Consider the following 25,799-nt stretch of genomic DNA (forward strand, 5'->3'; position numbering starts at 1 on the left):
AAGTGACAAAGTTTTTCTAAATCAATCTGAACCATCAGTTCTCTTAATCTAGATATTTTCTTCAGGCGGTAAAATGCTGATTTGGTTCCTGCTTTAATATGGATGTTAAAATTCAGAGTCCAAAATGACACCAAGATTTCTGTATTGATCCGTTGGTTTAACATTGCTGACTGAAGTTGGACACTCATCTTTGGTGCCAAAGACAATAATACAGATAATACAGATTTATTTATTTTTTTAAAACTTGTCCTGTCCAGCGTGGTGGCAGCAGAATGATGGTCTGCCTGCTGTGAGCTGTGAGGGGAGCTTAATGGGTATAAGGCTCATCTTGATAATCTATTTTTTATTTATTTATTCATTTATTATTTTTAATCTTATTTATTTATTCTGAATTATGGAGTTTATGCAGTCTTGCTGGACCTGAACAGAGGGGACATAAAAAGGATCATAATGAAGAGAAGGAAAAAGAAAAGTAGAAAAAAATGGTAAATGGTCTGTATTTATATAGCGCTTTTACTGTATACCTGGAACGATACCCAAAGCACTTTACATCATACTTCACATTCATCCATTCACACACACATTCACACACTGATGGCGAAAGCTGCCATGCAAGGCGCTCGACCACGACACATCAGGAGCAATTAGGGGTTTGGTGTCTTGCCCAAGGACACCTCGACATGAACCCGACTTGACCGAGGATCGAACCGGCAACCCTTGGGTTACAAGACGACCGCTCTACCTTGCTGAGCCACTCAAGGCCATGCATGAGAAAAAAGGAAGAAGACACAAAGATACTGTAGGTAGAAGCAAAGACCCGTCAATCCAATCTAACGCAAGCAGAGTGTGAGGAATGAGACGTGATCAGAGATGAGTGTGATGAAGCAAACGTGACCTCTAGGGAGGCTGGAGGCAGACTAGGGCAGTTAAGTTGGAAGAGATATAGAATCTTCTAGCTTAGTTAATAGTCTATATATTTTTTATATCTTTCGGGCATTGATATTCAAGAATTCTGCTCCCCTGATCGGTAGCTGCAAGTTTAATTTGTTAATGGTAAATTCTTTAGACATAATAGATTTAAGCTGCTTGTTCTACAAGTTTAGTGCTACTGGTTCCATATTGTAAAGGGAGTATTTCAAATGACAAGAAGTTTCCTATTTCTCTTATATGTTGTTTTATTCCTTTATTTTTCCATTGAGTGAAGTTAATTATGTTTTCTTGTTGTTGTTTTTGTTTTTTTGAAGAATGTCAGGATTGTTCCAGATGGGTGTAAGCTTACAGTTCAGTTCAGTTCAGTTCAGTTCATTTCAGTTCATTTGCTATTTGCAGTATAAAAAAAAACACATTGGAAAACAGTTGCAAGAAGCTCAAAGTGCATTGTCAACATATAACAGACGAAAACATAAAAAACACAAGCCTAAAAAACACACATGGATAGATCATAAGAACACATAGATGCTAGGAAACAATAAAACAACAAAAACACTGTATAATTAAGTAGCGGTAAAGAGATGACTAAAACAATAAGGTGCATGTTCAAGGTATTCAAAGTGCATTGTTCAAAGTCTTCATAGCCTGTGGAAAAAAACTTTTAGCATGACGAGATGTAGTGCATTTAACAGAGCGATATCTTTTCCCTGAGGGGAGGAGGTCAAACATCTCGGAAGCAGGGTGGCCAGAGGGATATGATCTGCAAAGCTCTGGTTAAAAGTCTGGATTTGTAGGTGACCTCTAGGACTGGTAGGTCACAGCCAATTGTCCTGCGAGCAGAGCGAAGCACTTTGTTTAAAATTTTCTTCTCTTTCACAGTGAGATTACCGAACCACACAGTAATAGAGCTGGTAAGAAGACTCTCAATACCACACCGATAAAAGTTTAAAAGAATAGTTTTGTTTGGAGTAAACTCCCTTAGTTTCCGTAAAAACATGGAAACATGGAATAAGCGAAGACTAGATTATTTTTTTTAAATTCCCACCAAGCCATTAAAGAGGAACTGATGTTAATGCTTTTAAAACACTTATGTGTGATTTTGTTAAGTTCAAATTTAGCTTTCCTTGTACCATTCATTGTGTGTTCTTCTGGGGCGACATGGTAAGCATCCTCTAGGGATTTAACTCTGAGTCAAGCTCTGAAATCCTTGAAGCCTCCGTCTTTCTTATGAGAAGAGAAGGAAATTATTTTCCCTCTCATTACTGCTTTTCCTGCTTCCCAAAGAACACATGCTGAAGTTTCTGGCACGTCGTTATTTTCTAGATATAAGGACCATTCTCTTTTAAAGTAGCTGATAAACTCAGGATCTTTAAGTAATGACGTATTAAATCTCCAGTTTCTAGTTGCTGGTTTATTGCGCTTACTTCTCAGAGTGAATGATACTGGTGCATGATCACTAATGCCAATAGGATGGATTCTGATTTCTGACATGTCATTCATCAGCGAGCTGCTAGTTAAGAAATAATCTAATCTAGAATAGGAATGGTGAACTGAAGAGAAGAAGGTGTATTCTCTTAGTGTGGGATGGTGAGAGCGCCAAGCATCACAAAGACCAAAATCCTTCATGTACTGTTCAGCAGTTTCTGAGGATTTCCAGACTCAGTAACTTCCTGTAGTACTGTATTTGTCCAATATAATGTTAAAATCACCTCTTTATAATTAATGTGTTATCTGAGTGACCATAGACTGAGGTGAAGAGGGAGTGAAAGAAGGAGGGGTCATCAACATTTGGACCAGATACATTTGCAATACATAACTTAACATTTTGAATAGATATTGTAATGATTATAAATCTGCCTTCTGGATCTGTGATTGTTTATCTATGTCAGAGTTTAACCTTCTATTAATAAGAGTTGCTCCTTCTCTCTGCCTAGAATTATAACAAGCTGAGTACATATGTGGAAACTGGGCTGTTGAGAGAAGATCTATTGCTGAGTTTGATAAATGAGTTTCCTGTAAGAGGACAATGTCTGCCTTCATCTCCTGGAGCCGATTGAACATTTTTAACCTCTTTTCCCCTATACCAGCTCCACGCACATTTCAAGTGACAAACCTCAGAATATTCATGATCCAACCACAGAAATGAGGCTGTGTGCATATTACTGAAGCCTGTGTCTGTGTACATCCCACTGCTTCTCCGCATGCATGTGTATAAATGTCTGCATGCGTGCTTGTGCTTTTCCCTTATACATTGCGTGTGTGCATTTGTGATGATTGTGCAAGCTAGGCCTGATGTTAAAGTGTGTGTGTGCGCCATGGTTCGCATTATTATAACAAAAGGTAGGATTACTGTTAACTGTGAAAGGATCGAAAGAAGAAGAGTGAAAACTGAAAAGAGTGACAGTGCCAAAGGAAAAAAATAATTAAAAACACCTCAGTGAATTTACTGTTAACTAAATTATCTTTTATGGCAGTTGTATGTATTGACACAATATAATGTGAATATAGGAAGATTAAAGCACATACCAACAAGTCAGCAGAGCCACGGAGTGGCATTAAGGTCACGGTACATCTGTCTATTAATAAATAATTTATCCACCGTGGTGACAGTGCGAGTGCCTTTGGTGATAGAGTTCCTCCTGATGCGAAACAGGACCCTTCACCGATCCAGGATCTCTCTCGGATATTGGTCGTTTACTCCAAAGTTCGTTCCCTTCAGTTCGCGGCCCTGGTTCTTCACCTGCTCCTTCTGTTTGAAGTTGACGAACTTGGCTACAATGGGTCTTGGTCTGTTGGACCCGGGTTTCCTCCCACCCAGACGATGGACTCTGGGAAACAAGATGTTTTTCACCTTTTCCTCTGGGACCTTCAGGTGAGTGTGGATGAAGGTTTTCACCGTGGTCTCAGGGTCCTCCTTCATCTGCTCTGGAATTCCTGCAAATACCAAATTCTCTCTCATGCAGATGGATCACCATTTATTTTATCTTTTTATTTTCCTGAGAGAGTTGGGCCAACCCCTCGGTGAGGGATTTTACAGACCCTCTGAGGCCAGCAGTCTCGTCAGCCAGGGATTCCACCTTCTTCTGGCTGAATTCCAGTGATTCACGTAACACCTGGAACTCTTTGTGGAGAATTTCCACCAGACTCAAATGTGCATTAAAACTACTTAACAGAACGTCTGTTGGGTTGTTCCCAGGTGGTAAAAGAGCTCCAGATTAATCCTTGTTTCGCTGTCTCTTGGCCTTGGATGAGGTAGGTTGGGTAGATGCTTGGTTTGGCTTTCCTATGATGATTCTGTCATAGCACCGATCTATAAAACCTGTCAGGCTGGCCAAATCCTCCTCGCTGTGCTCCAGACTGTACTTTAAAAGATAGTATTTTTCCTACTTTCAAGAATATTTCGATTACAGTGGTGAAAATACAATTGAATGAATGAATGAATGTTTGAGCATGCCTAGTTTGAATCTGCCATCTCACTGGAACTAAGTCACTTAGAGCATCACCGTCACTTACCTTTATCTTCATTTATCTGAAGAAAATCCAGACACATTCATCTGCTCTGATAGCAAAAAATCTTTGACTCAAATATGGCCCACATCTGCAGTTTTGTTTGTTCAGATAGAACTTACTCTTCTGCACTGTACCCTCTGTATATAACATGGAGTTCCCCACTGGTCCAGCTTGGGCCCCCTATTGTTCAGTATCTACATGTTCCCACCAAAACTTGCTGGGAGTTGATTGAGTAATGAACTAAAACTTTGTCTAGGACCAGAGTTCTCTGGTGAGACATTAGAGCTGAGTGTCTTCAGCATAATTATGATCAGATATTTGGTTTGTTGCCTTGATCTTACAAACACTGCAAGAAGTGAGAACTTTGTTCTTGTTCTTGAGGTCACAAGAACAAAATTATGTCATTTTGTTGTGTACATTTTATACTTTCTCACCACCTCGATAAATTTATGTAAGTTTGTTCTCACGGTCTTGGTTTGGGAGTTCTTGCAGCTTCTTCTCGACCAGCTGGACCCTTGAGGAACTCCACATGTCATCTACGGGAGGGTACAGTGCTGACAGAGAAGAGGCAAGTTCTCTCTGCTTGGGAAATATAAAAGTTAGAACATCTTACAAGATTAATTAAGGGCACATTTACACCTGATAGTCCGGGGAACTTAGTCAGATTGGGTAGAGAATTCAGAAACATGTCTCACTTTCATTTTCAATTCAATTCAAATTTATTTATATAGCACAATACAAACCACACCTGCTGAACAAAGTGCTTCACAAATAAAAACAGATAAAAAAAACAATAAGACAACCAAAAAAGTTAAAATAAGATTATAATAAAAACAGTGAAAGTACCAAGTAACAAGCCAAGTTATACCCCAGAATTTCAGGTCATGTTGAAGTCCAGGGAAAAGAGATGCGATTTTGGTCTGAACTTAAATTGAACTACAGACTGAGAGTATCTGACAGACAGAGGAAAACTGTTCCATAGTCTGGGTGCTGTGACAGAAAAGGCTTTGTCCCCTCTGGTCTTTAGCCTAGCTTTAGGAACAACCAATAAGAGCTGATCAGCTGACCTCAAGGGTCTGGGTGGCGTATAAGGCTGCAACAGATTACTTAGATAAGGCAGGCCCAGGGAGTTTAAACACTTACAAACAATAAAACCTTAAATTTTACCTGAAAGGCAAGACCAAACCATTTAGTAAACATCACCAGTTACAACAACTGCAAACCACATCAAAGTAAGGTGAGACATTTTTCTGAATTCCACCCAATCAAATCGAGTTCCCCGGACTACCCTGGTGGGAATGTACCCATAAAGCCCTCAGTGTTGGTGAAGGTGATAACATCTGTTGCACTGTACTAAATATTCTGTACTTTTAGCTCTTAAATGTCTATTCAGTGTGTGTAAATGTGTAGATATAAGTGCTAACAGTTACCATTTAGGTTACGCATTCCAGTATAGGTCTAACTATAAACTTAACATCGTTTACTAAACAGTTCCAACTCGACACCACTGTCCACATGGTGACCAGATGGCCTAAAACAAGTTTTAAAAACAACACTCTCATGAAAAGGTGAAGTTAGTGTCCCTCCTTCTGCTATCAAGCTAAGCTGTCTTCCGCTAAACCCAGCTGCTCTGAAGGCAGTAGTACTTGACCAGTAGTAATCCTTGGTGCGCTCCAGCTCCTGATAATGGTTTTTGTCTTTTGTCATGTGTATCAGCAGAACCCATGACCCTGACACGAGGATCCTTCACCTACTCCAATGGCGAAGAGTACCACGGAGAATGGAAAGAAGGCAAGACTCACCTGCTCAGTCACCTGCCCATCCTCCATCACTGGCATGAACAGAACCAGTGTTGCTACTGTTTGATAAAGACCACAGAATAATGCAGTGTGAGGTGTTGTAAGAGTGATCTGCAGTATCTCTCAGACCTGATTTTATTATCCAAACAGCTATGTGGAATTTCTTGATCTGTGGCCATGTTTAGCCTCAGTCCAAATCATTTTGCACACTTTCTGTTATAGAAGATGCAGAACAAAGTTAGAACAGGATTCATACTGTGATCAAAATCTGAACAAACACCACACAGATATTAAGCTTTCTCTGAAGGATCCAACAAAACTCTGTGTGGATGGTGAAATAAAAAAAGACTTCTCATGGAGACTGCAGGTTCCCCTTTCTAGGAGGAATATTTTTTATTGTAATTATCCAGCAGTTTTTGACAAAATAACCCCTGAAAACCTTTTTCATGCAAAATTCCTTTTAACGCAAGATGATTAAGGATTGTCTTGCATGTCCCGCCTGTTACAAATTCCCCTGACTGCATTTAAATTAGATTTTTAACAGATGATTTAACAATTAATTTAGCTTAATTTGTTTTTTTGTTTTTTAAGATGCATTATCGACATCACAGGCTTGCACTGTGGAGAGCTTATTATATCCTGGCATGACAACTATATCTAATTTTACCTTCATGTAATTGAAATTGTGCATTCCTTCTTTACTTTCTTGTCTTGTAATTTTAATCTGTTTTATTTAAAATTTCAGACAGTCAAATGCCTCCTTGTTGAATTACGTTAAAAAATTAACTATCCTAAGGGTTGTACTTACTTTCTGACTTGAAAATAGGTCATGCTAGATCAATGCAGGCGGGGAGATTATCGTGTATTTTGGGAACATATAATCATATTTAGGTTAGCTGAATAATTAAAATGAATAGCCATAGAACAGCCTTTCATATTAAAGTAAAGCATAAAGAGACATCATAATAATTAGGGTGTAAAATAAAGTATTTTTGGGTACATATAAAAGTGGAGCACATCCTCTGGTTCACAGCTTCAGGAGACCTCTCTACTGCTGGTAGAACTTTTTACAATCTTAGTGATTTCCTGCAGAGATGTTCAGATTTTTATTTATTACACATCAGGGAAATGTCAAACATCCCTAAACATTTAGAATCATGAAGAATTGTCCTCAGAATTACAGTAATGAGGCATTCTGCAAGATGCTGTCCTTTAAAAAAGTTCACAAATTAAGGAACACTTCAGTTATATCAGTCAGTCAGGGTTCATTTGTTCATTCCTTCACTGGCTTCTTACATGTCACAACTCACCTCCCAGAGCCCCTTCTTGCAAAAATAACAGCCTTTCTTTATTCCTGTTGTGTCCTTTTTTCAGTCATCGGGAATTCTTAATTTAGATTGTAAATAAAAACCTTTATACTGAGAGCTGCAGAACTACATATCTACTGGAACCATAACAGAGTCTAATAAGCTGATGTACACCACAGCAACAATGATCCCAGAGATGTTTGGTTTTAAGATAACAAACAACATAAGTAGTAATAAAAGTCAGTATCCCCCATGGACAAAAAGGTTGGAGGCTAAAATGAAGCCAACCATGAAGTTAACCAGCTGTCAGAACAGCAGAACAGTCCAATAAAGAAAGACTTTTGCAGAAATTACAACAAGACCTGAATCACTAGAAACTGTCAAACAACGACACTCACCCCTGGTGACTTGTCTGAAAAAACACCAAGGAAGAAGAAACCAAGAGGATAAATAGAATGTTTTTATTTCCACTGCACCATCCAAGGTGTGCTCTCAGTGTCAGGGTAGTAAGATGCAAATAGCACCATTCAGGGCTAAGACTGAGCAAAACTAAAAATTGTACGTAGAAGAGAGAACACAAAACACTGGTGCTCCATGACTAGTAGATCTAACCACAGCAGTCTCGCAGATCAAGAACCAGTAACCATCACAGTGACAGATATCCAAGCTGGAGTCTCAAGTATGACGAGTTGGAGTGCACCAGGCCCTGGCATGAAACACACCTACTGGCTAAAGAAGCTAACAGCACTCCATAAACAGCTAGCAGCACAAATGAACCATTATGGATTCACACCTCAGTGTGACTGTGGAAACCAACTCTGGAGGCCACCTTCAAGCCAGTTGCACCAGTCTATCACATCTGGCGTGGCTGTAGCACAGGAGGAGGAGCAGTCGTTTTCCAACCCAAAGGTTGGTGGCTCGATTCCAGGCTTCCCCTTTTTCGACCTGTAGTCAGGTAGTGTAAAGCACTTTGAGTGGTCACTGACTGACTGGGAACTGACTGTATATAGGTACAATAAGTATAAGATCTCCACTGCTGTTCTGCATAAGCCTGAACCACCCCAGAGGTGGCAAAATGATCACAGCTGAAGGGGTTGAAGAGTCCTCTGAACGACAAGAATAAAGTCCACTACATCAACATGTATGACATGTCTGTAATCAGATAACCAGCTGGTAACAAATCCCAGGAACACCAAGTGAGACCCGTATCTAGAAAATTGCAGTCCTACAGCTAAGATTACCTTCACACTGCTGGTTTTAATGCACTATTCATCTTTTTGCAGAGGCATGATTTTTTTCACTGGGTTCATATTATGATTTAATGTGACCTCCATCAGACTCCAGTCTGACCAGTCTACAGTCCTGGAGGTGCAAAGAAAGACATCCCAAAGATGCCAGTCAACAGGTTTGCACAGGTTCCTAAATTTAATGATCATCTTATTATAATGGGATTACTTGCCCGGGTGTTTGAGAAATTATTGTTTTACTTTGACCAAACACGTACAAATCTAACTTGTCAAAGCCAGTCTAATACACCCAGAAAATTTGTTTGGAGGTTTAATGACTTGCAGATGCCTCAAACTTCCATCTTTCTGTATCTTTGTGTAAAACCAGTAAAGTATAAGTGGTTTTTCATCCAGTTAAATTGCCAAAACAAAAGCTGCTCTCATTCCCAGATGTCTCTGTCTTTTTTTGTCAGAAATTGGGACTGAAAAGCAGCTCACAGACTGCATGTCTACCCTTTGACCTTAAATCATCTCTAGACTGTCACTCTGCTCTGATAAAATCCTGTGTTTATAACTGCAGCATCATCTCATAAAATCACTGTTGAGGTAACTTAAAGATAACATATGCGTGGTGAATTCAGCAGGACTTACATGAACCATGATCTCCCACAGAGGAAGTTAGAAGCTGCAGGATGTCTGCAACATTCAGTCCACAGTGATGTCGTGTCAGACACATACAGTAGGTGGTTGTATGTATATAATCTGATGTTTTTTGTTTTTACATAAACATGCAAGCTCTCCTGTGTGGTTATTCTATGCTGATAATGACCTTTTATTCTTCTGTGTTCTGGACAGAAACTGCAGGGCATTAAGCCTTTCCTTTCAGGAGTAATAAGTCTCCCGACAACTGTCTCTAGGGATGTTAGTCTGGCTTTGAGAGCTTTAGTTTCATACGATTTTTATCAGACTAACATGCTCATCTGCATTTTAAGTCTGGTTTTGCTAAAACTAACACAAATAGCTGTTCATTTCCAGTTAAATATAAACATGCAAAGTTTGTTATCTATTAAGCTTTTAAACACATACATACTGGATTTCCTGGTCAGTATTTTGTCTTCTCTGTGGCACCTTAATGACGCTCCCACCACCACCACTGCAGACTCTTGTGATCTGAATCCTCTCTCGAGGATCTCTAATAAGATAAATGAATTAAAGGGATGTCAGTAAACATGATAAAACACAGTTAACTGTGGCAACATTTAATTAAAGTGGGATTTCATCTCAGATTGGAGGGTAGTGGGAGTAGTGTTAGTGTGTCACAATAGCAAAAGTTGGTTTTAAATTAACCTGCAGTTGCACACAAGCAGATTGTATTTAGCAGAAGAAAAACAGTGAAAAAACTGAAGTCAGTAACTTCACACACACGTGTACACAGAGACCATCTGGTGGCAGCGAGCCTGCTGAGACAGCATATCGCACTACCTGAACCAGTACGAGCGCTGACAAAAACACCCAGACAACCTTCTGACTGAGGTTCAACAGAATAAAAGCAGCATGGGGAGAGACATATGTTCGCTACACAATTAGCAAAAAAACTGTTGAACTGGTTTGCACTGATATAAGCGTCCTTGTGCTAGTTTTTCACACCAGTATTGAGATTTTTTATTTTTTTATTTTTGGCCCAGACATACAGTATTAGGTTCACAAATAGATGGATCTCTCTGTTGGCTGTTTTTCTTCTTATTGTTTGCTTCAGTTTAAAACACATCCAAATACATATTCAGTGCAAATATTCAAACACAGCAGCAGTGGGTGCAGATCTTTAGACCACAACACATGGTTGATTGAATTATTAACAGAACTACTGCGATTTAAAAACCCTCATAGCTGTAGTTCTTAAGCTTTAAACCACATACAACCCAATTCTGAGAGAGTTGGGGAAGCACCTGAAAATGTAAATTTACCAGATGTATAGATTTCACAAACCAACATTTACTGACAAACAACGTGGGAGACATCATATTCTGAAATTTGCTCATTTTGGATCTGAAGGCAGCAAAACGTCTCAGAAAAGTTTCAGGGGGCAGGGTAAGGGAGGGGGGGTATGGTGGAAAACATCCATACAGAGATAACTTTATGAGACAAGTTGCTGCCATAATTCTTCATGAAATATTGAAATATCAACCTTTAATATGTTAAAAATATGTGAGTTTTAGAAATCTTTGTGTTCTGGTTTTGTCTTTATTTGACCCAGAGTTTTTCGTTAATTCATTACTATCTAGGCCTACATCACATAAACTGTGTGGTGATCAGACTCACTCAACATCTTGAACTAAAAATCTACCTTTTGACTTTTGGAAATCATTTCTGTGGTAATAGTCTGAATTAATTTCAAACATACATGCTTCAGCTACTACTACTGCTACTGCTGTGTATTTGATGCATTTCTGATAATACTTTTCTCTAAACGTGACAGAGTGGAAGAATAATCCCCTCCTCCTCCCTCCCCACAGTTTACATCTCCCCTAAAAGGAGCTGAAGTTCTGTTGGGACTTATTTCTGTAGCACTTCATTTACCTTTTCTGTGATGCTATTATTTTCTCCCACATCGAACAAATGTGTGATTACACATCCTGCTCGTTTTGAATGTGAAATGTTGAATTAACACTGCTGGGTTAGGGTTAGTAATATGAGTGTGTTTTCCTGGAGTTTTCATGAACACAAACCATGTTAGTGTCTATGCATGCTAAGTCACTGTTTGCACACAAACATGTAGGTGTGTGTCAGACAGAGGTCTGCCATGTCACATAAATAATTCAGTGGAGCGCTGGCTAAAGACAAGCCCAGGGACTCTCAGGTTACAGGAAGTAGGACTGGTACATCCACAACAGCCAAGGCACAGACTCAAGCCATTTACTACTGCTCTGTTCCATGCGGTCATTTAACATCTGTGCATTACAACTATTGATTGACATAAAAGCCGGACAAATTCAGCTAAACCATAATTAGCCAGAGACCATGACCCGATGTAGCTTGGAGAAAGGCGTTGCAAAGAAGCTGAAGGACAGATTAGGGGCGATCTGGGGGGATTCGGTTGAGGAGACGGAGAGGAAATGATTGTCCCTTGCTGCAGCAGTGGCTGATAATCTGTACTTCCAGTAAAAGATAAACTGTTAGCTTCACAGCGGTCAGTAAAATGGTAACACTGCTGCTTGATTTTATTATATTCAATAACACCATTCATACTTTGACACAGATCTTGGAGGAAGACACAGCTGTTGGCGTTTGCTGCCAGATGACTATGGCCTCCTTGACACTTTGCAGATTGCTATACTTCAGCGGGTAGGCCATGAAATTTCTGCCTGAGGCTGTCTCTCACTCGTCAGGGCTCCTTCACAGTGAAAAGTTGCATTTCAGTCTCTTCTTTACCCATACGGAGCCCATCTTCTGCACATGCACATCAGCATATATATGGATGTAGGATGTTTCGGGAAAGGAAGGACTCATAAACTGGAATGCAGAGCTCCAGATTTAGTTTGTACCAAATCTGTTTTCCAAATCTCCCGTGAAAACCCAGCTGAGATTAGGCAGAGCGGCCCTAAGCAGCCCTGACAGATGGACTGCCTAATTTACTTTGCTGTTGGCTTGAAGCAAGAGACAACACTCACTTGCCTCACCCCTGCCTCATGCCCTGCAAGAGCCATCCTGCAGTAAATCCCAGTCTGCTGAGCCCCCTGCCCCCTCCAGATCTTCTGCTCCTCTCTAACGTGGCAGTTGGAGCGCTCCCTGTAAATCCTCTTCCTGTGCGAGAAGGACCTTCTCAACACGTGCCTAATGGCCTCACATTTTGTTATTCTCCTAATTCCTGCAGATCTGCTAATAGAGTTTAGCAAGAAGAAACGTTCTGTCTCGCCTCGTCTTCATCTGTTGCCGTCCTGATGCTGTAGAAGTATAGCAGAGATTTAATCTCACATTTTACTTTAAGAAAGAACAATATTATAAATAATGAACTCCAAAGTTTAGTTTATGGTATGTTAGCTGTAATTATTTTCTAGGTGATATGACATAAGTTATGACCGTCCAAAAATAAGAAAATAAATAAAGGGATAGCAAACAGTTAAGAGCCCTTCATGGGATAATTCCTGCATGGATGATAATGTTTCAGCTGCAGCAAATTATTTACCCTAACTGATGCATTTCTTCACATTTCTTAACCCTTGTTTGTCAGGGAATTTACTACCCTTATGGGTGATTAGGAGTAAAAGCAGCCATCTTTCAAAGGTGATAATAAAACATTACAGAATAATGTTTTCCCACATTTATCCCTCAAAACTGTCAATCAAATTTATAGTTTCTGTTAGAAATGCCAAATATGGAATTATTAAAATTTTTAACCCCTTACAAAAGGCTATTTAATGATGATGCAATGTTACTGTTATTTAAAAAAAAAAAAAAAAAAAAAACATTTCCATAAAATTCTTATTTTGGGAGCTCTGGGTCCTACATAAAGCAGAGATTCACATTTTGAGCACCAGGGTCGTCTTCCAGTCTTACTCCTGGTAGGAAGGTGAGCAAAGATCCAAAGCTGCAGATGTTTCCTTTTTAACACACATCAGAAGAAACTGACCTGTTCACGAGTCAATGGTATGATTTCCATGTACACATCCATAGTTTCACATCCTTCAAATTTAATTGTGTGAAGAAATACTGCCGTCATTGTGGCAGATGTATGCAGTCACTTAAAATGTCCTTTTTATTAAACTGTGGCTTTAATGATCAGGACTTGTGCTCAACCCTGTCAGTTTTTAATGCTGGTTCTGAGACCTTTTGCATCACTTTGTGGTAAAATCTTTGCTCAACACCCTGTTTAACACAATCTGATACTTGTCTTCTGCCCCCTGGTGGACACCTTATGCACTACATTTCTGACATTTCTGGCACAATTCTGACAACATGGTAATAAACTGTAAATATACAAAAATTTATTTTTGTTAATTTGTTATTTTAAATTTTCTTAAAAGACTAAATAAAGACTTCAGATTTAGAAAAAGAGAGAATTTTCTCCCCATTATGTCTTGGGTCAGGCCTTAAATGTTTAAGGAAAAGAAACTCTTTCAACAAGAGAATATATAGTAAACTAAAATCATCACAAACAAAGAATTTATAAGAAACTAAACCTCCAAAGCGGTCCTGTTTCAAGGATGGAGCCTGTTGTGTTCAGCTGTGTAAAAGATGAATTTCTGTAAACAGGCTGCTAAGACAGCAACCGCCACTCTTTATATACAGCAGAAACGTAACAGAAGTTCAATACAGGAGATTTCAAAAAGGTGACCTCCTTATTTATCCAATTTCATCATCCATCCTTGGAAAATGAAACAAAGCCTGAAGCACTATAGCACTACTTATTATGTGTATATCTATCTCTATAGAGATGCTGTGCCATATAATATTTGCTTCTTGCTCGCCTTCTGCGGCCTCTGCTTTTATTTATTTGTTTACTTGTTGCAGGTTTGCGTCATGGCCTGGGTCAGCTGACCTTTAGCGATGGGACGTGCTACACTGGACAGTTTGAGAACGGCCTCTTCAACGGCTGCGGGGTGCTCCTCTTTCCTGATGGCTCCAGGTTTGTCACTCACTGTTTTCTTTTTATTACCAGAAATGTTGGCTTGAAGCAGTGCCTCCCAACCTATAATAATAATAATAATGGATTTCAAGGCACCCAAAGCACTTTACATTGTGAATCCATTATTCATCCACTCCTCACTCATACCTGGTGATGGTAAGCTACGTGTGCAGCCACAGCTGCCCTGGGGCAGGCTGACGGAAACATGGCTGCCAGTCTGCGCCTACGGCCACACATTCATACACCAGCGATGCCAACACTGGAGGCAAGGAGGGTTAAGTGTCTTGCCCAAGGACACAACGACAGATTACTGCGGGAGTGAGAATCGAACCGCCGACCTTCCGATCATTGGATGACCTGCTCTACCACCTGAGCCACTGCTCGCCCCATTCCCTGAGGACCCCCTTCATGCAACTACCAAAAAGCTGTGGAGCACCTGCCCACCCTGTGTTGAAGCCATGTTTGGTTTTAGGTGCATCCTGGCTGAATCCTTTGGTTGGATAAAACCAAAGTTAAGATAATTACCAACATATAGCCTACCATATAATTAGATGTTTTTTTTTTTTAAATAAGGACGAATAATCTGATCTGTGGCATTTCTCTGACACGTCACATTAATAAAATGGTGCAAAGTTTTTTCAGGCTTCCAGAACATTGGTTCCATGGGAATGACAAACCTAAATGATAAAAAACTCAAGCGAATACACCTCAGCTCATCTCTGTGTGGGCATGGCCTTCATTTAAATCGCACTGGCTCTGAACAGTCAAAGCCTCGGGGACCCCCTGTGCTCTTTGGGGGTTCCCAGGTTGGGAGCCACAACAAGTGAATGCTGTGTGTGCTACACAATTAATAAAGTTCCTCCCCTTGTTTATTTTTATATTTAACATTACAAAGCTTGTTTGAACTGGTGCTACAGACATTATGGGAGGAGAAATAAATCAGTTAGTTGTTCAGGCTTTACAGTATAAAAACTGGACATCCAAATTTCCAGCACGTCTGTCAGTGTCTCATTTTGTTCAACTCAAAGGTCCAAAACCAAAAAGGTTTTCATTTTATAGTGGAAAGAAACCTGTAAGCTTTTCCTGTTTTTACTAGTCAAGGTATTTTCTGAAAAGCGCCACTGGCTGAAGCATGAAGAGCTACATGTTAGTGCTTTGCAACAAAAACTTAATGTAGTGCGTTATTATTCACTTACTATGGTTCACTTTTCAAAGCTGCATCTCAATCAAACCACTTAAGTCTCATACACATAATCACCCTTTCCCTCAGGCAAGGCAAGGTAGATTATTTTAAAGAAATAAACTTTATTTTTGCAAGCTTTGATGATTTGTCACACAAGTTTAGACTCCCCTGGTCTGGTCTATTTTGCTACTTCTTTCAGCATCACAACTTTTGACTTTCCATACATACCATCATCCTCTGGTTTAGATGAAACAACTCTAAAACACTAAAGACTCATGTCATTATTAATATGTTCAGATTTAATTTATGTAGTAAATTTCTTTTTATTTTTAATAATAAGAGGACACTGCAGGTAAATGGTAACTGGTAGATGAAGCATCATTTATTTTAAAATTCTACATCACTTCCACTGCTCGAGTAAAATAATCCACCCAATGTGTCTCTATGGTTTATTGACCTAATGCAATTCATTCAGTTAGAGAAGAGAAAGTACACTCTCAAGGGGTCCAGGGACAAACTGTTTTCTGTCTGGGACCCAGTACTGTCACATTTGGGTAAACTTAAAACTGTGTGCAGTCAATACCATTTTACAGCATCTGCATGTGGTTTAATCATCCATGTGTCCCGTGTAGTGCGCAGCTTTGGTGGTGGTGAGCCTGTGTTTACAGTCCTTTTCTTATGTTTTCTTGATTTTTCAGATTTAATTCATGTAGTTTATTTTAATTCTGGATGAATGTCCTAAATATTCTTGTTTTCAAGCATCTTTCTTTTAAATGTTTCTGCATTAACGAATGTTGTCCCGTCCACTCAGCAGTACTCGCGTTTTAACAAGATAATCGTTTGTGTCGTCTTCTTGTGTTCACTTAAATAAAATATCATATTATGTGTCTCAGATTACCTTTTTAATGGTCATTCACAAAGAATTTTGTTATCATAAAATAAATTAGGTATAGAAACATTTTAACATACATGTAAACTCTTCCATCAGCTGGTGGTTCCATTCCTTTTTTAGTAAAAACGTGACCTTGCATCCCAGACCTGATTAGATATTCCAGATTGTGTTCTACAGGAAGCAAATTGTTTATGGCCTGCTGCTGTACCTTTTCCTCACTAATGATGTGTCCTGGAGTCTTTTCCTGTCTGTAAGAATAGGAATGAATCATCTGTGGTGTTTCTCAGACATGTTTCATTAATGAAAGAAACATCCAGGTCCGGGATCAGAACTGGTTGGATGCTCAAGCAGTGGCCTAATAAGTAGCTTTTTATTTTTTAATATATGTTTTAAAATATTGTTGGATAGTAGATTTTGATTATCTCATTTTAGTCACTTTGGTAAAAAAGTGTTCAGACTCCCAAAACATGTCAACAAAACCTCCAAATGATAAAAAACTTAAGGAGATGCACCCCATCTCATCTGTGGAAATGGTCTTTATTAGAACAGTCACACAGACTTTGTACAGTCAAAACCAGGGACCGAAGTTGGGAACCACTGTTTAAGCCTACCAAGAACTGTTCTCATGGACTGTTAGAACCATACCCAAAGACCCACCACATGCGCAGATCTCCACTTTAGGCTTTTTGTCCACTGGGAGACGGGGTGAGAATATCACAGCTGAGTGTCTCCATCCATCCATCCATCCATCCATTCTCTTCCGCTTATCCGGAGTCGGGTCGCGGGGGCAGCTGCCTAAGCAGGGAAACCCAGACTTCCCTCTCCCCGGCCACATTCACCAGCTCATCCGAAGGGATCCCGAGGCGTTCCCAGGCCAGCCGAGAGATGTAGTCTGTCCAGCGTGTCCTGGGTCTGCCCCGGGGCCTCCTTCCGGTGGGACGTGCCAAGAACACCTCACCAGGGAGGCATCCAGGAGGCATCCTAACCAGATGCCCAAGCCACCTCATCTGGCTCCTCTCAATGTGGAGGAGAAGCGGCTCTACTCTGAGCCCCTCCCGGATCACCGAGCTTCTCACCCTATCTCTAAGGGAGAACCCGGCCACCCTGCGGAGGAAACTCATTTCGGCCGCTTGTATTCGAGATCTCGTTCTTTCGGTCATTACCTACAGCTCATGACCATAGGTGAGGGTAGGAACGTAGATCGACCGGTAAACTGAGAGCTTTGCCTTTTGGCTCAGCTCTCTCTTCACCACGACAGACCGATGCAGAGCCCGCATCACTGCGGACGCAGCACCGATCCGCCTGTCGATCTCCCGCTCCATCCTTCCCTCACTCGTGAACAAGACCCCGAGATATGTAAACTCCTCCACTTGGGGCAGGACCCCATCGCAGACCCGGAGAGAGCACTCCACCCTTTTCCGGCTGAGGACCATGGTCTCGGATTTGGAGGTGCTGATTCTCATCCCAGCCGCTTCACACTCGGCTACGAATCGCTCCAGTGCGAGCTGAAGATCACATCCCGATGAAGCCAACAGAACCAACTGGAGTTGGGGCACGGAGGCGAGCGCCTGGTGACCGGGCCTTTGCCCATGGGGCCCGGTCGGGCTCAGCCCGAAAGGGAGACATGGGCCTCTCCTCCCGTGGGCTCACCACCTACAGGAGGGGCCATAGGGGTCGGGTGCATTGTGAGCTGGGCAGCTGCCAGAGGCGGGGACCCTGGCGGTCTGATCCTCGGCTGCAAAAGCTAGCTCTAGGGACGTGGAATGTCACCTCTCTGGCGGGTAAGGAGCCTGAGCTGGTGCGCGAGGTTGAGCGGTTCCGGCTAGATATAGTTGGACTCACCTCGACGCATAGCTTGGGCTCTGGAACAACTGCCCTCGAGAGGGGCTGGACCCTCTTCCATTCTGGAGTTGCTCCCGGTGAGAGGCGCCGAGCAGGTGTAGGCCTGCTCATTGCCCCCCAACTTGGCGCCTGTACGTTGGGGTTTACCCCGGTGGACGAAAGGGTAGCCTCCCTCCGCCTTCGGGTGGGGGGATGGGTCCTGACTGTTGTTTGTGCCTATGCACCAAATAGCAGTTCAGAGTACCCACCCTTTTTGGAGTCCTTGGGGGGGGTGTTGGAGAGCACTCCTTCTGGGGACTCCCTCGTTCTGCTGGGGGACTTCAATGCTCACGTGGGCAATGACAGCGAGACCTGGAGGGGCGTGATTGGGAGGAACGGCCCCCCTGATCTGAATCCGAGTGGTGTTTTGTTGTTGGACTTCTGTGCTCGTCATGGATTGTCCATAACGAACACCTTGTTCAGACATAAGAGTGTCCACATGTGCACTTGGCACCAGGACACTCTAGGCCGCAGTTCGATGATCGACTTTGTAGTCGTGTCGTCGGACTTGCGGCCGCATGTCCTGGACACTCGGGTGAAGAGAGGGGCGGAGCTGTCAACTGATCACCACCTGGTGGTGAGTTGGCTCAGATGGTGGGGGAGGATGCCGGTCAGGCCTGGCAGGCCCAAGCGTGTTGTGAGGGTCTGCTGGGAACGTCTGGCAGAGTCCCCTGTCAGAAAGAGTTTCAACTCCCATCTCCGGCAGAGCTTCAACCAAGTCCCGGGTGAGGCGGGGGACATTGAGTCTGAATGGGCTGTGTTCCGTGCCTCTATTGTCGAGGCGGCCAGCCGCAGCTGTGGCCGTAAGGTCGTCGGTGCCTGTCGTGGCGGTAACCCCCGAACTCGTTGGTGGACACCGGCAGTAAGGGATGCCGTCAAGCTGAAGAAGGAGTCTTATCGGGCCTTTTTGGCCTGTGGGACTCCAGAGGCAGCTGATGGGTATCGGCTGGCTAAGCGGAGCGCAGCTTCGGCGGTCGCTAAGGCAAAAGCTTGGGCGTGGGAGGAGTTTGGAGAGGCCATGGAGAATGACTTTCGGACGGCTTCGAGGAGATTCTGGTCCACCATCCGGCGGCTCAGGAGGGGAAAGCAGTGCTCCGTCAACACTGTGTACAGTGGGGATGGGGGGCTGCTGACCTCAACTCGAGACGTTGTGAGGCGGTGGAGGGAATACTTCGAAGACCTCCTCAATCCCACCAACACGTCTTCTGATGAGGAAGCAGAGTCTGGGGTAGCTGGTGCTGGCTCGCCTATCTCTGGGGCTGAGGTCGCTGAGGTGGTTAAAAATCTCCTTGGTGGCAAGGCCCCGGGGGTGGATGAGGTCCGCCCAGAGTTCCTTAAGGCTCTGGATGCCGTAGGGCTGTCTTGGTTGCCACGCCTCTGCAGCATCGCGTGGACATCGGGGACAGTCCCCCTGGACTGGCAGACTGGGGTGGTGGTCCCCCTCTTCAAAAAGGGGGACCGGAGGGTGTGCTCCAACTACAGGGGGATCACACTCCTCAGCCTCCCCGGTAAGGTCTATTCAGGGGTGCTGCAGAGGAGGGTCCGTCAGATAGTCGAACCTCGAATCGAGGAGGAGCAGTGTGGTTTTCGTCCCAGTCGTGGAACAGTGGACCAGCTCTACACGCTCTTTGGGGTCTTTGAGGGGGCATCGGAGTTTGCCCAACCAATCTACATGTGTTTTGTGGATTTGGAGAAGGCATTTGACCGTGTTCCCCGGGGACTCCTGTGGGGGGTACTCCGGGAGTATGGAGTGCCGGACTCGCTTGTAAGAGCTGTCCGGTCCCTGTACGACCGGTGTCAGAGCTTGGTCCGCATTGCCGCCAGAAAATTTGGCTGAGTGTCTCCATCAACCAAATTTTCAATAAATCAGCTGAAGCTGGAGAACAAGTCACAGTCAAGAGGAGGTTTATTTCTGTAGCTGGTCTTCCTAACACCACCAGTAAAAGAGACTGAACACACGTGCACATTGAAAATGATTTTTCTTTGTCTCCGTCTGCACACATATGTCTGGTGTGTGTCTGCTGTGGGATTTTGTGAAAGAATAAGTTAATAAAAATAAGAATAAGAATAAAATGAGACTGAGAGTGCCAGGATGACCTCAAACTAAAATACGTTTTTACAACAAAAAGTACAACTCCCTGGTAAAATGACATCACATGCAAGAAAACAACGTATATGTTATGCTCTCAATGTAGAAAGGCTGTGAACACCAGATCAGATCCATAAAGCACCCGCAGTTCAGATCATTAAGCTTTCTTACCGACTGCATTTTACTGACTTTCTGAAGACCCAGTAAGTGAAAGAAACAAGAGCTCTGGGACATGCTGAATGTGTGATATTTAAGTGTCTTTCCTCTGGATTTATATGCAAAAAGTTATTCCTTTATCTTATGTGGTTGCAATTCTACAGGCACACAAATATTAATATGCAAATGCAAGCGCCGGCGCTCCCGTCAGTCTTAAATGAGTAATTTTGGTAAATGAGGCACAGTTTTCTTTGAACAGACCAAAAGGAAGATGTTTGGACAGAATAGACAACAACTGTTAATAAATCAGCTTTTTCAAGGGCGTATTTACTTATTCTTAAGAAGCAGATTTTTTTTTTTCATGTAAAACTCTTCTTTTCTTATTCACAAAACAGCATTTTGTCCACCTCAAAACAGAAAAAATAATTCAGATTGTTGCACAAAAACAGAGGGAAAAGAAGTTGGAGAGGAAGCAGAATCCATCTTTAACCTCAAGAGACCGATTCCACTACCAAACATGCTGAAAACAAATGTGTTTTAATGTTGGTTGCAACTCACTCAAACAGCAGACCAACACACAGCTGCTGCTCTTCTTTATGCTGTTCCTCACACAAGATTTTTTATTTTTTGATGTGGCTTTGTCACCCAAGTTAAAAGCATTTCTCATCCAATTCAGATCCAAACAGTTCAAATTTTTTCATCTGCTACTTCTATTTTAGTGAATAATAGGTTGGAGTGTGGTACAGCTCATGATAAAGAACCAGAGCACAGCCTGCTTAATGCCATTTGCTGTGTTTCTGCTTTGATTGGTTCCTCAAGGACCCTGAAAACAAAACATGTTGTTGAGGCTAAACGTGTCTTTTTTAGCATCAGTTAATAATTGCCTGCACACCTGTTTGAACTGCTTCAGATTCCAGTCATTTACGGAGCGAGAGTTGCTGTGCTGTTGGATTCTTTGTGCTTTTCTTTTTTCACTTTTAGTTTAGAGCGGCTTCCCACTCCTCCAGTCATCTGTCGTTGTGTCCTTGGGCAAGACACATCACCCTCCTTGCCTCCAGTGTCGGCATCACTGCTGTATGAAGGTGGATGAATGTTCGGTGTTGGTCGAAGAGGCTGTAGGCTCGGATTGGCTGCCATGTTTCCGTCAGTCTGCCACTTGTAGCTTACCAAGTGTGAATGAGGAGTGAATTTAAATGTAAAGTGCTAATTACTCATTATTATTATTGATCATTTCTTCTGTAGGTATTTTACACTCTTGCGGTTACAAGTACAGTCACTGTCCACTTTATCACTCCCTGTTAACACATATATATCTAACCAGCCCAGCACATGTAGTCATGTAGACGTGTTGAAGACAACCCGCTGAAGTTCAAACTGAGCATCAGAATGAGGAAGAACGAGGATTTAGTGACTTTCAATGTGGCATGGTTGTTGGTCTAGAGAAAACTACACCACTTTAGCCCTTTAACCCTTTAGCCGGTGGCGTGAGCCCCAAATTCTATCCAATCAGAATAGCTTTCTGTCTCTCAACGTCATTTCAACAAAACATAAAATTTTTCACTGTCTGTGATGAAGAACATGCCTCGGCCATGGAAAAGCTAGGTGGTGGAAAACAACTGTCTATAACATGTCCTTTGCCAGTGGTGTTCTACATGGAGTCGTACTTGAGCTTGTAAATACAAGCAAGCAAGATGCCTGGACAATCGACATCGCCGACACAGTTTTAAAGGGCATCCATCCTGAGTGTAAACACAGGTCACACACGTGACGTCACAGCATTTTACACTGAAAGCAGTGACGTTTCTAAAGCTAAAACCCCGGTTATTTATGTCCACATGCAAATTCTCAAATCTTCACTTGGGTCAGAGGCTTTTGACCGAATCGTTTTAATACCGTAAATCTGTGTTTTTGTGGGGCTGACAGGCCAAATTGTAGAAAAATATCTTTGTTTTGTGGGATACCCTGCTACGTGTGGACAAGCATGTATGTACTAGGATTTTCACACACAACCATCTCTAGAGTTCACAGACGAGGAGAAAATATCCAGCCAGCAGCAGTTGTCTGTTTGTCTGTATTATTATTATTATTATTATTATTATTATTATTATTATTATTATTATTATTATCTGTAAAACTGCTGTTATTGGAAAGCTGAAAGGAATGTTTTTCCCTACTGGGAATGCTTTGGTAATGTGAATGTTTCTTCAGGTATGAAGGTGAATTTGTGCAGGGGAAGTTCCAAGGTGCCGGCATCTTCTCTCGCTTTGACGGCATGAAGTTTGAGGGCGAGTTTAAAGGCGGATGTGTGGATGGCTACGGTAAGATTTCTATACTCTTTTTTCTCATTGATTGGACTGAACTGAAATGTTTTGTGGAGGATTGTGGTTTTTATAAATGAAAACCAGACATGTGACAGAAACCTTTGACTTGCAGAATTTTATTATAGGATCAGATTGTTTAAAATGTGACATTCACAGAAAACAACAAAACAAAACCTCAGTCTGTACGCATCCTAACTCTTCGCTCTTTGTTCTGATTTTTATGCAAGTATTGTTTGAGCTATGGTGGAACGTGTTAATTGTCTGGTCTGAAGCTCTTGTGTGTCTGGGCTCAGAGTCTCTGGAGGTAATCAACACATTTTTATTTGAAGGCTGCTGGGTGGCGAGGGCGGATCAACGTGTCACTGTGACAACGGGCTGATATTTGTGCTTTTAAAAATAGAGATGGAGCACCAAGCTCGCCTCAGTTTCCTGACATGTAAGAACCAGAAAACAGAGCAGGAAGTTTGAAAAGAAGGACTTCAAAACATTCTGTTTTTAGATAAATATTAACTTGAGCTTAATGAACAATAATGGAAAAAAGACTTGCAACAGGTTATAGAAAACACAGAGACAGAGTTTAAGCACCAGATTCGTCTATGAAGAAGCATTTAGTTTAGTGTAGATTATTCTGTCTCCTTTACAAAGCTGCTGGGTTCTCCAAGTTTTCCAAACCTGCTGTTACCGGTGGGCTTTAGATCCAGCAACTGTTGACTCTGTATATTGAGTTTTAACACGTTTGTCACTACTTTCTCAGCCAACAAACATCCATGTCGTTTCATGCATGGTGAATAGCCACCATGCATGAAAGCGGCTGATCAGCTGAGTGTGTGAAGAGACGGGGTCTGAGCCATTCAGCTGGAGTGTGCACGCTCCTTCTTTCTGCTGCATCTACTTATTTATCTGTGTTGATGGTTATTAAAATAATATGAATAAAACTAATTTTAGTGGTCACATTAAACTATAATAACTTCACATTGTAAATCGTTTTTAAAAAGTCTGAAAAGACTTGGAATATCAGTTTTCTTTGACTTTTTATACATTATCTTTTTAACTCTGTTTAATTGATTAAAAATAACTGAATAACAATAAAAGGATAATTTAGTTTTTTATGTGGAGGAAGGGAGAAAAAAAAACAAGGCAAACTGCTGGTTTAATCATTTATCATCATTTATTGATAAATTAACCAAAGTAAAACTTTGGTTAATTGACAGTGGACAAATTGCTGAATAAATTGCCACAGCTTTAGATGCTGAGGTCCGGCTCACTGACTGTTTCTAAGAATAATCTCAAACTTAAAAGGTCTTAACAGGGCTTGGGGGTGTTTTGTGACTCCTTGAACAGATTGAGAACAGCTTCAGGAACTTTGTCTCAGTTTTCTTTAACAAAATTTAAAATCGAAGGGGTACCCAAACATTTGCCTCCAGAGGAGCATGACAGTTATTTTTTATCTCACTGAAATTTGTTTTGAGTGTCTGGAAGCCCAAAGAGAAAAAAATCGGTCTTAAAAAAAAGTTTATTTTTAAGCTGTTAATCCATTTTGGATGTTTTAAAATAAACATTTTTAACTGTAACATTCTTTGAATATATCTTTTTTTTTTTTTAAAAAACTTTTAAGTTTTTAAATGTTTGTTAATTATTTGATTTTTCTGTTTAATCTGAGATATTGTGATAAAGCAATACATTTAGATATAGCTCAGCTTAGTAACTGAAAACAGGAGAAAAAAAAAAGAGGAAATCTGCCTTGGAGCCCATTTAGCACCAGAGATAACACCTTGCAATACGTTTCTGTAAGATGCATTCACTTTAAGATCATTTAAAAAAAGAACATGTGAGATTCTTCCAGGATTATGATCATGGATGTTCTCCATGATGGAGTACCTGCAGAACCTGAAGCTGCTGCCTCAGAAACACCAGTTTTTATAACAGCTACTTCATAGGATTACAAGTTACTCAGAGTAACAGTAATAAGATTTACTGCTGTACTCTGTGAGCGAACAATGACTGCAAATGAGTGATACTGGAAATGTGCCGGAAGCGAGGTTAAAAATGAAGATTCACCAGTTGCAGCCTGGTTCTTAAAAACTTTCTTACTGCATCGCTGAGTTGTAGGTCTATGGTAAAAGGAGTCCAGTGCAGCAGCATCCTGTGGGATACCGAATGACTACAACTTTACTTTAATTCTTTCTTTCTTCCCTGTAGGTGAAAACATGGTCCTGAAGCTTTTTATTTTTTTGTCTTGTAAATTCAGAATAAACAAGCATAAAATATATTTTTTCTAAAATTATCGAGTCCGTTCCGAAAAACAGCCGTTTCGTTGTCTAAGTTAATGCAGAACACTTCTGTAGCATCTTCTCTAAAAAAAGGTTTGTGTAAAATGCCACCGTATAATCCAGCAGGCTACCGGCAGGGAGTCCTTTCTCATGGGAAGACAACATAACTGCAGCATAGAGTGTGAATGTCTCAGCTGTGTTTACACCATTTCCACCTTACTGCCTGATTTTTATCAGATACAAGAACAAGACTCATTTCCAGTCAACTAAACCAGTCTGCAGCTACTTTCCTCTAAAAGCTGCCTAGTTGTTGTGAACCTCTTGTGTGGTGCAGGAGTGCTGACATTCGTGGATGGTGGCCATGGTGGAGGAGGAGGAGGCAGCCATGAGGGCCTGTTTGAGACCAACCAGCTGATGAGGAGAGCCAGCAGCCATGGAGCCGTCCAGAGGGCACAGGCGACAGCTGCCAAAGCCCGAGCTCTGGCTATGTGACCTGGACCGCACCACTCACAGTGCCCCGGTACCAGGATCGTCCTCCCACCATCCTCCTCTGGGTTTGACCTGCTGGGTACATATTCTCCTCCATTCTGATGTCTGACTCTGCTGACACTC

The 25,799-nt window shown here is 41.7% G+C and overlaps 1 protein-coding gene and 1 long non-coding RNA gene across 2 annotated transcripts; one reads left to right on the forward strand and one right to left on the reverse strand.

Moving 5' to 3' along the window:
- Positions 1 to 1,702: 1,702 nt before the first annotated feature.
- LOC121638688 lies at positions 1,703 to 15,815 on the reverse strand. The gene is made up of 3 exons (XR_006010051.1): positions 15,803 to 15,815; positions 15,558 to 15,562; positions 1,703 to 1,779 (listed from the first exon to the last, which is right to left on the reverse strand). It is a non-coding gene; the product is annotated as an uncharacterized LOC121638688 (long non-coding RNA).
- On the forward strand, positions 6,163 to 25,799 carry LOC121638687 (MORN repeat-containing protein 4-like). Its single transcript, XM_041983609.1, has 4 exons — positions 6,163 to 6,231; positions 14,281 to 14,395; positions 22,805 to 22,914; positions 25,522 to 25,799. Exons 1-4 carry the CDS (start codon positions 6,165 to 6,167, stop codon positions 25,677 to 25,679), a joined length of 450 nt encoding a protein of 149 aa, XP_041839543.1. The 5' UTR covers positions 6,163 to 6,164; the 3' UTR covers positions 25,680 to 25,799.

The sequence above is a fragment of the Melanotaenia boesemani genome, chromosome 4 (genome assembly GCF_017639745.1).
Source record: "Melanotaenia boesemani isolate fMelBoe1 chromosome 4, fMelBoe1.pri, whole genome shotgun sequence".
NCBI classification, from domain to species: Eukaryota; Metazoa; Chordata; class Actinopteri; order Atheriniformes; family Melanotaeniidae; genus Melanotaenia; species Melanotaenia boesemani.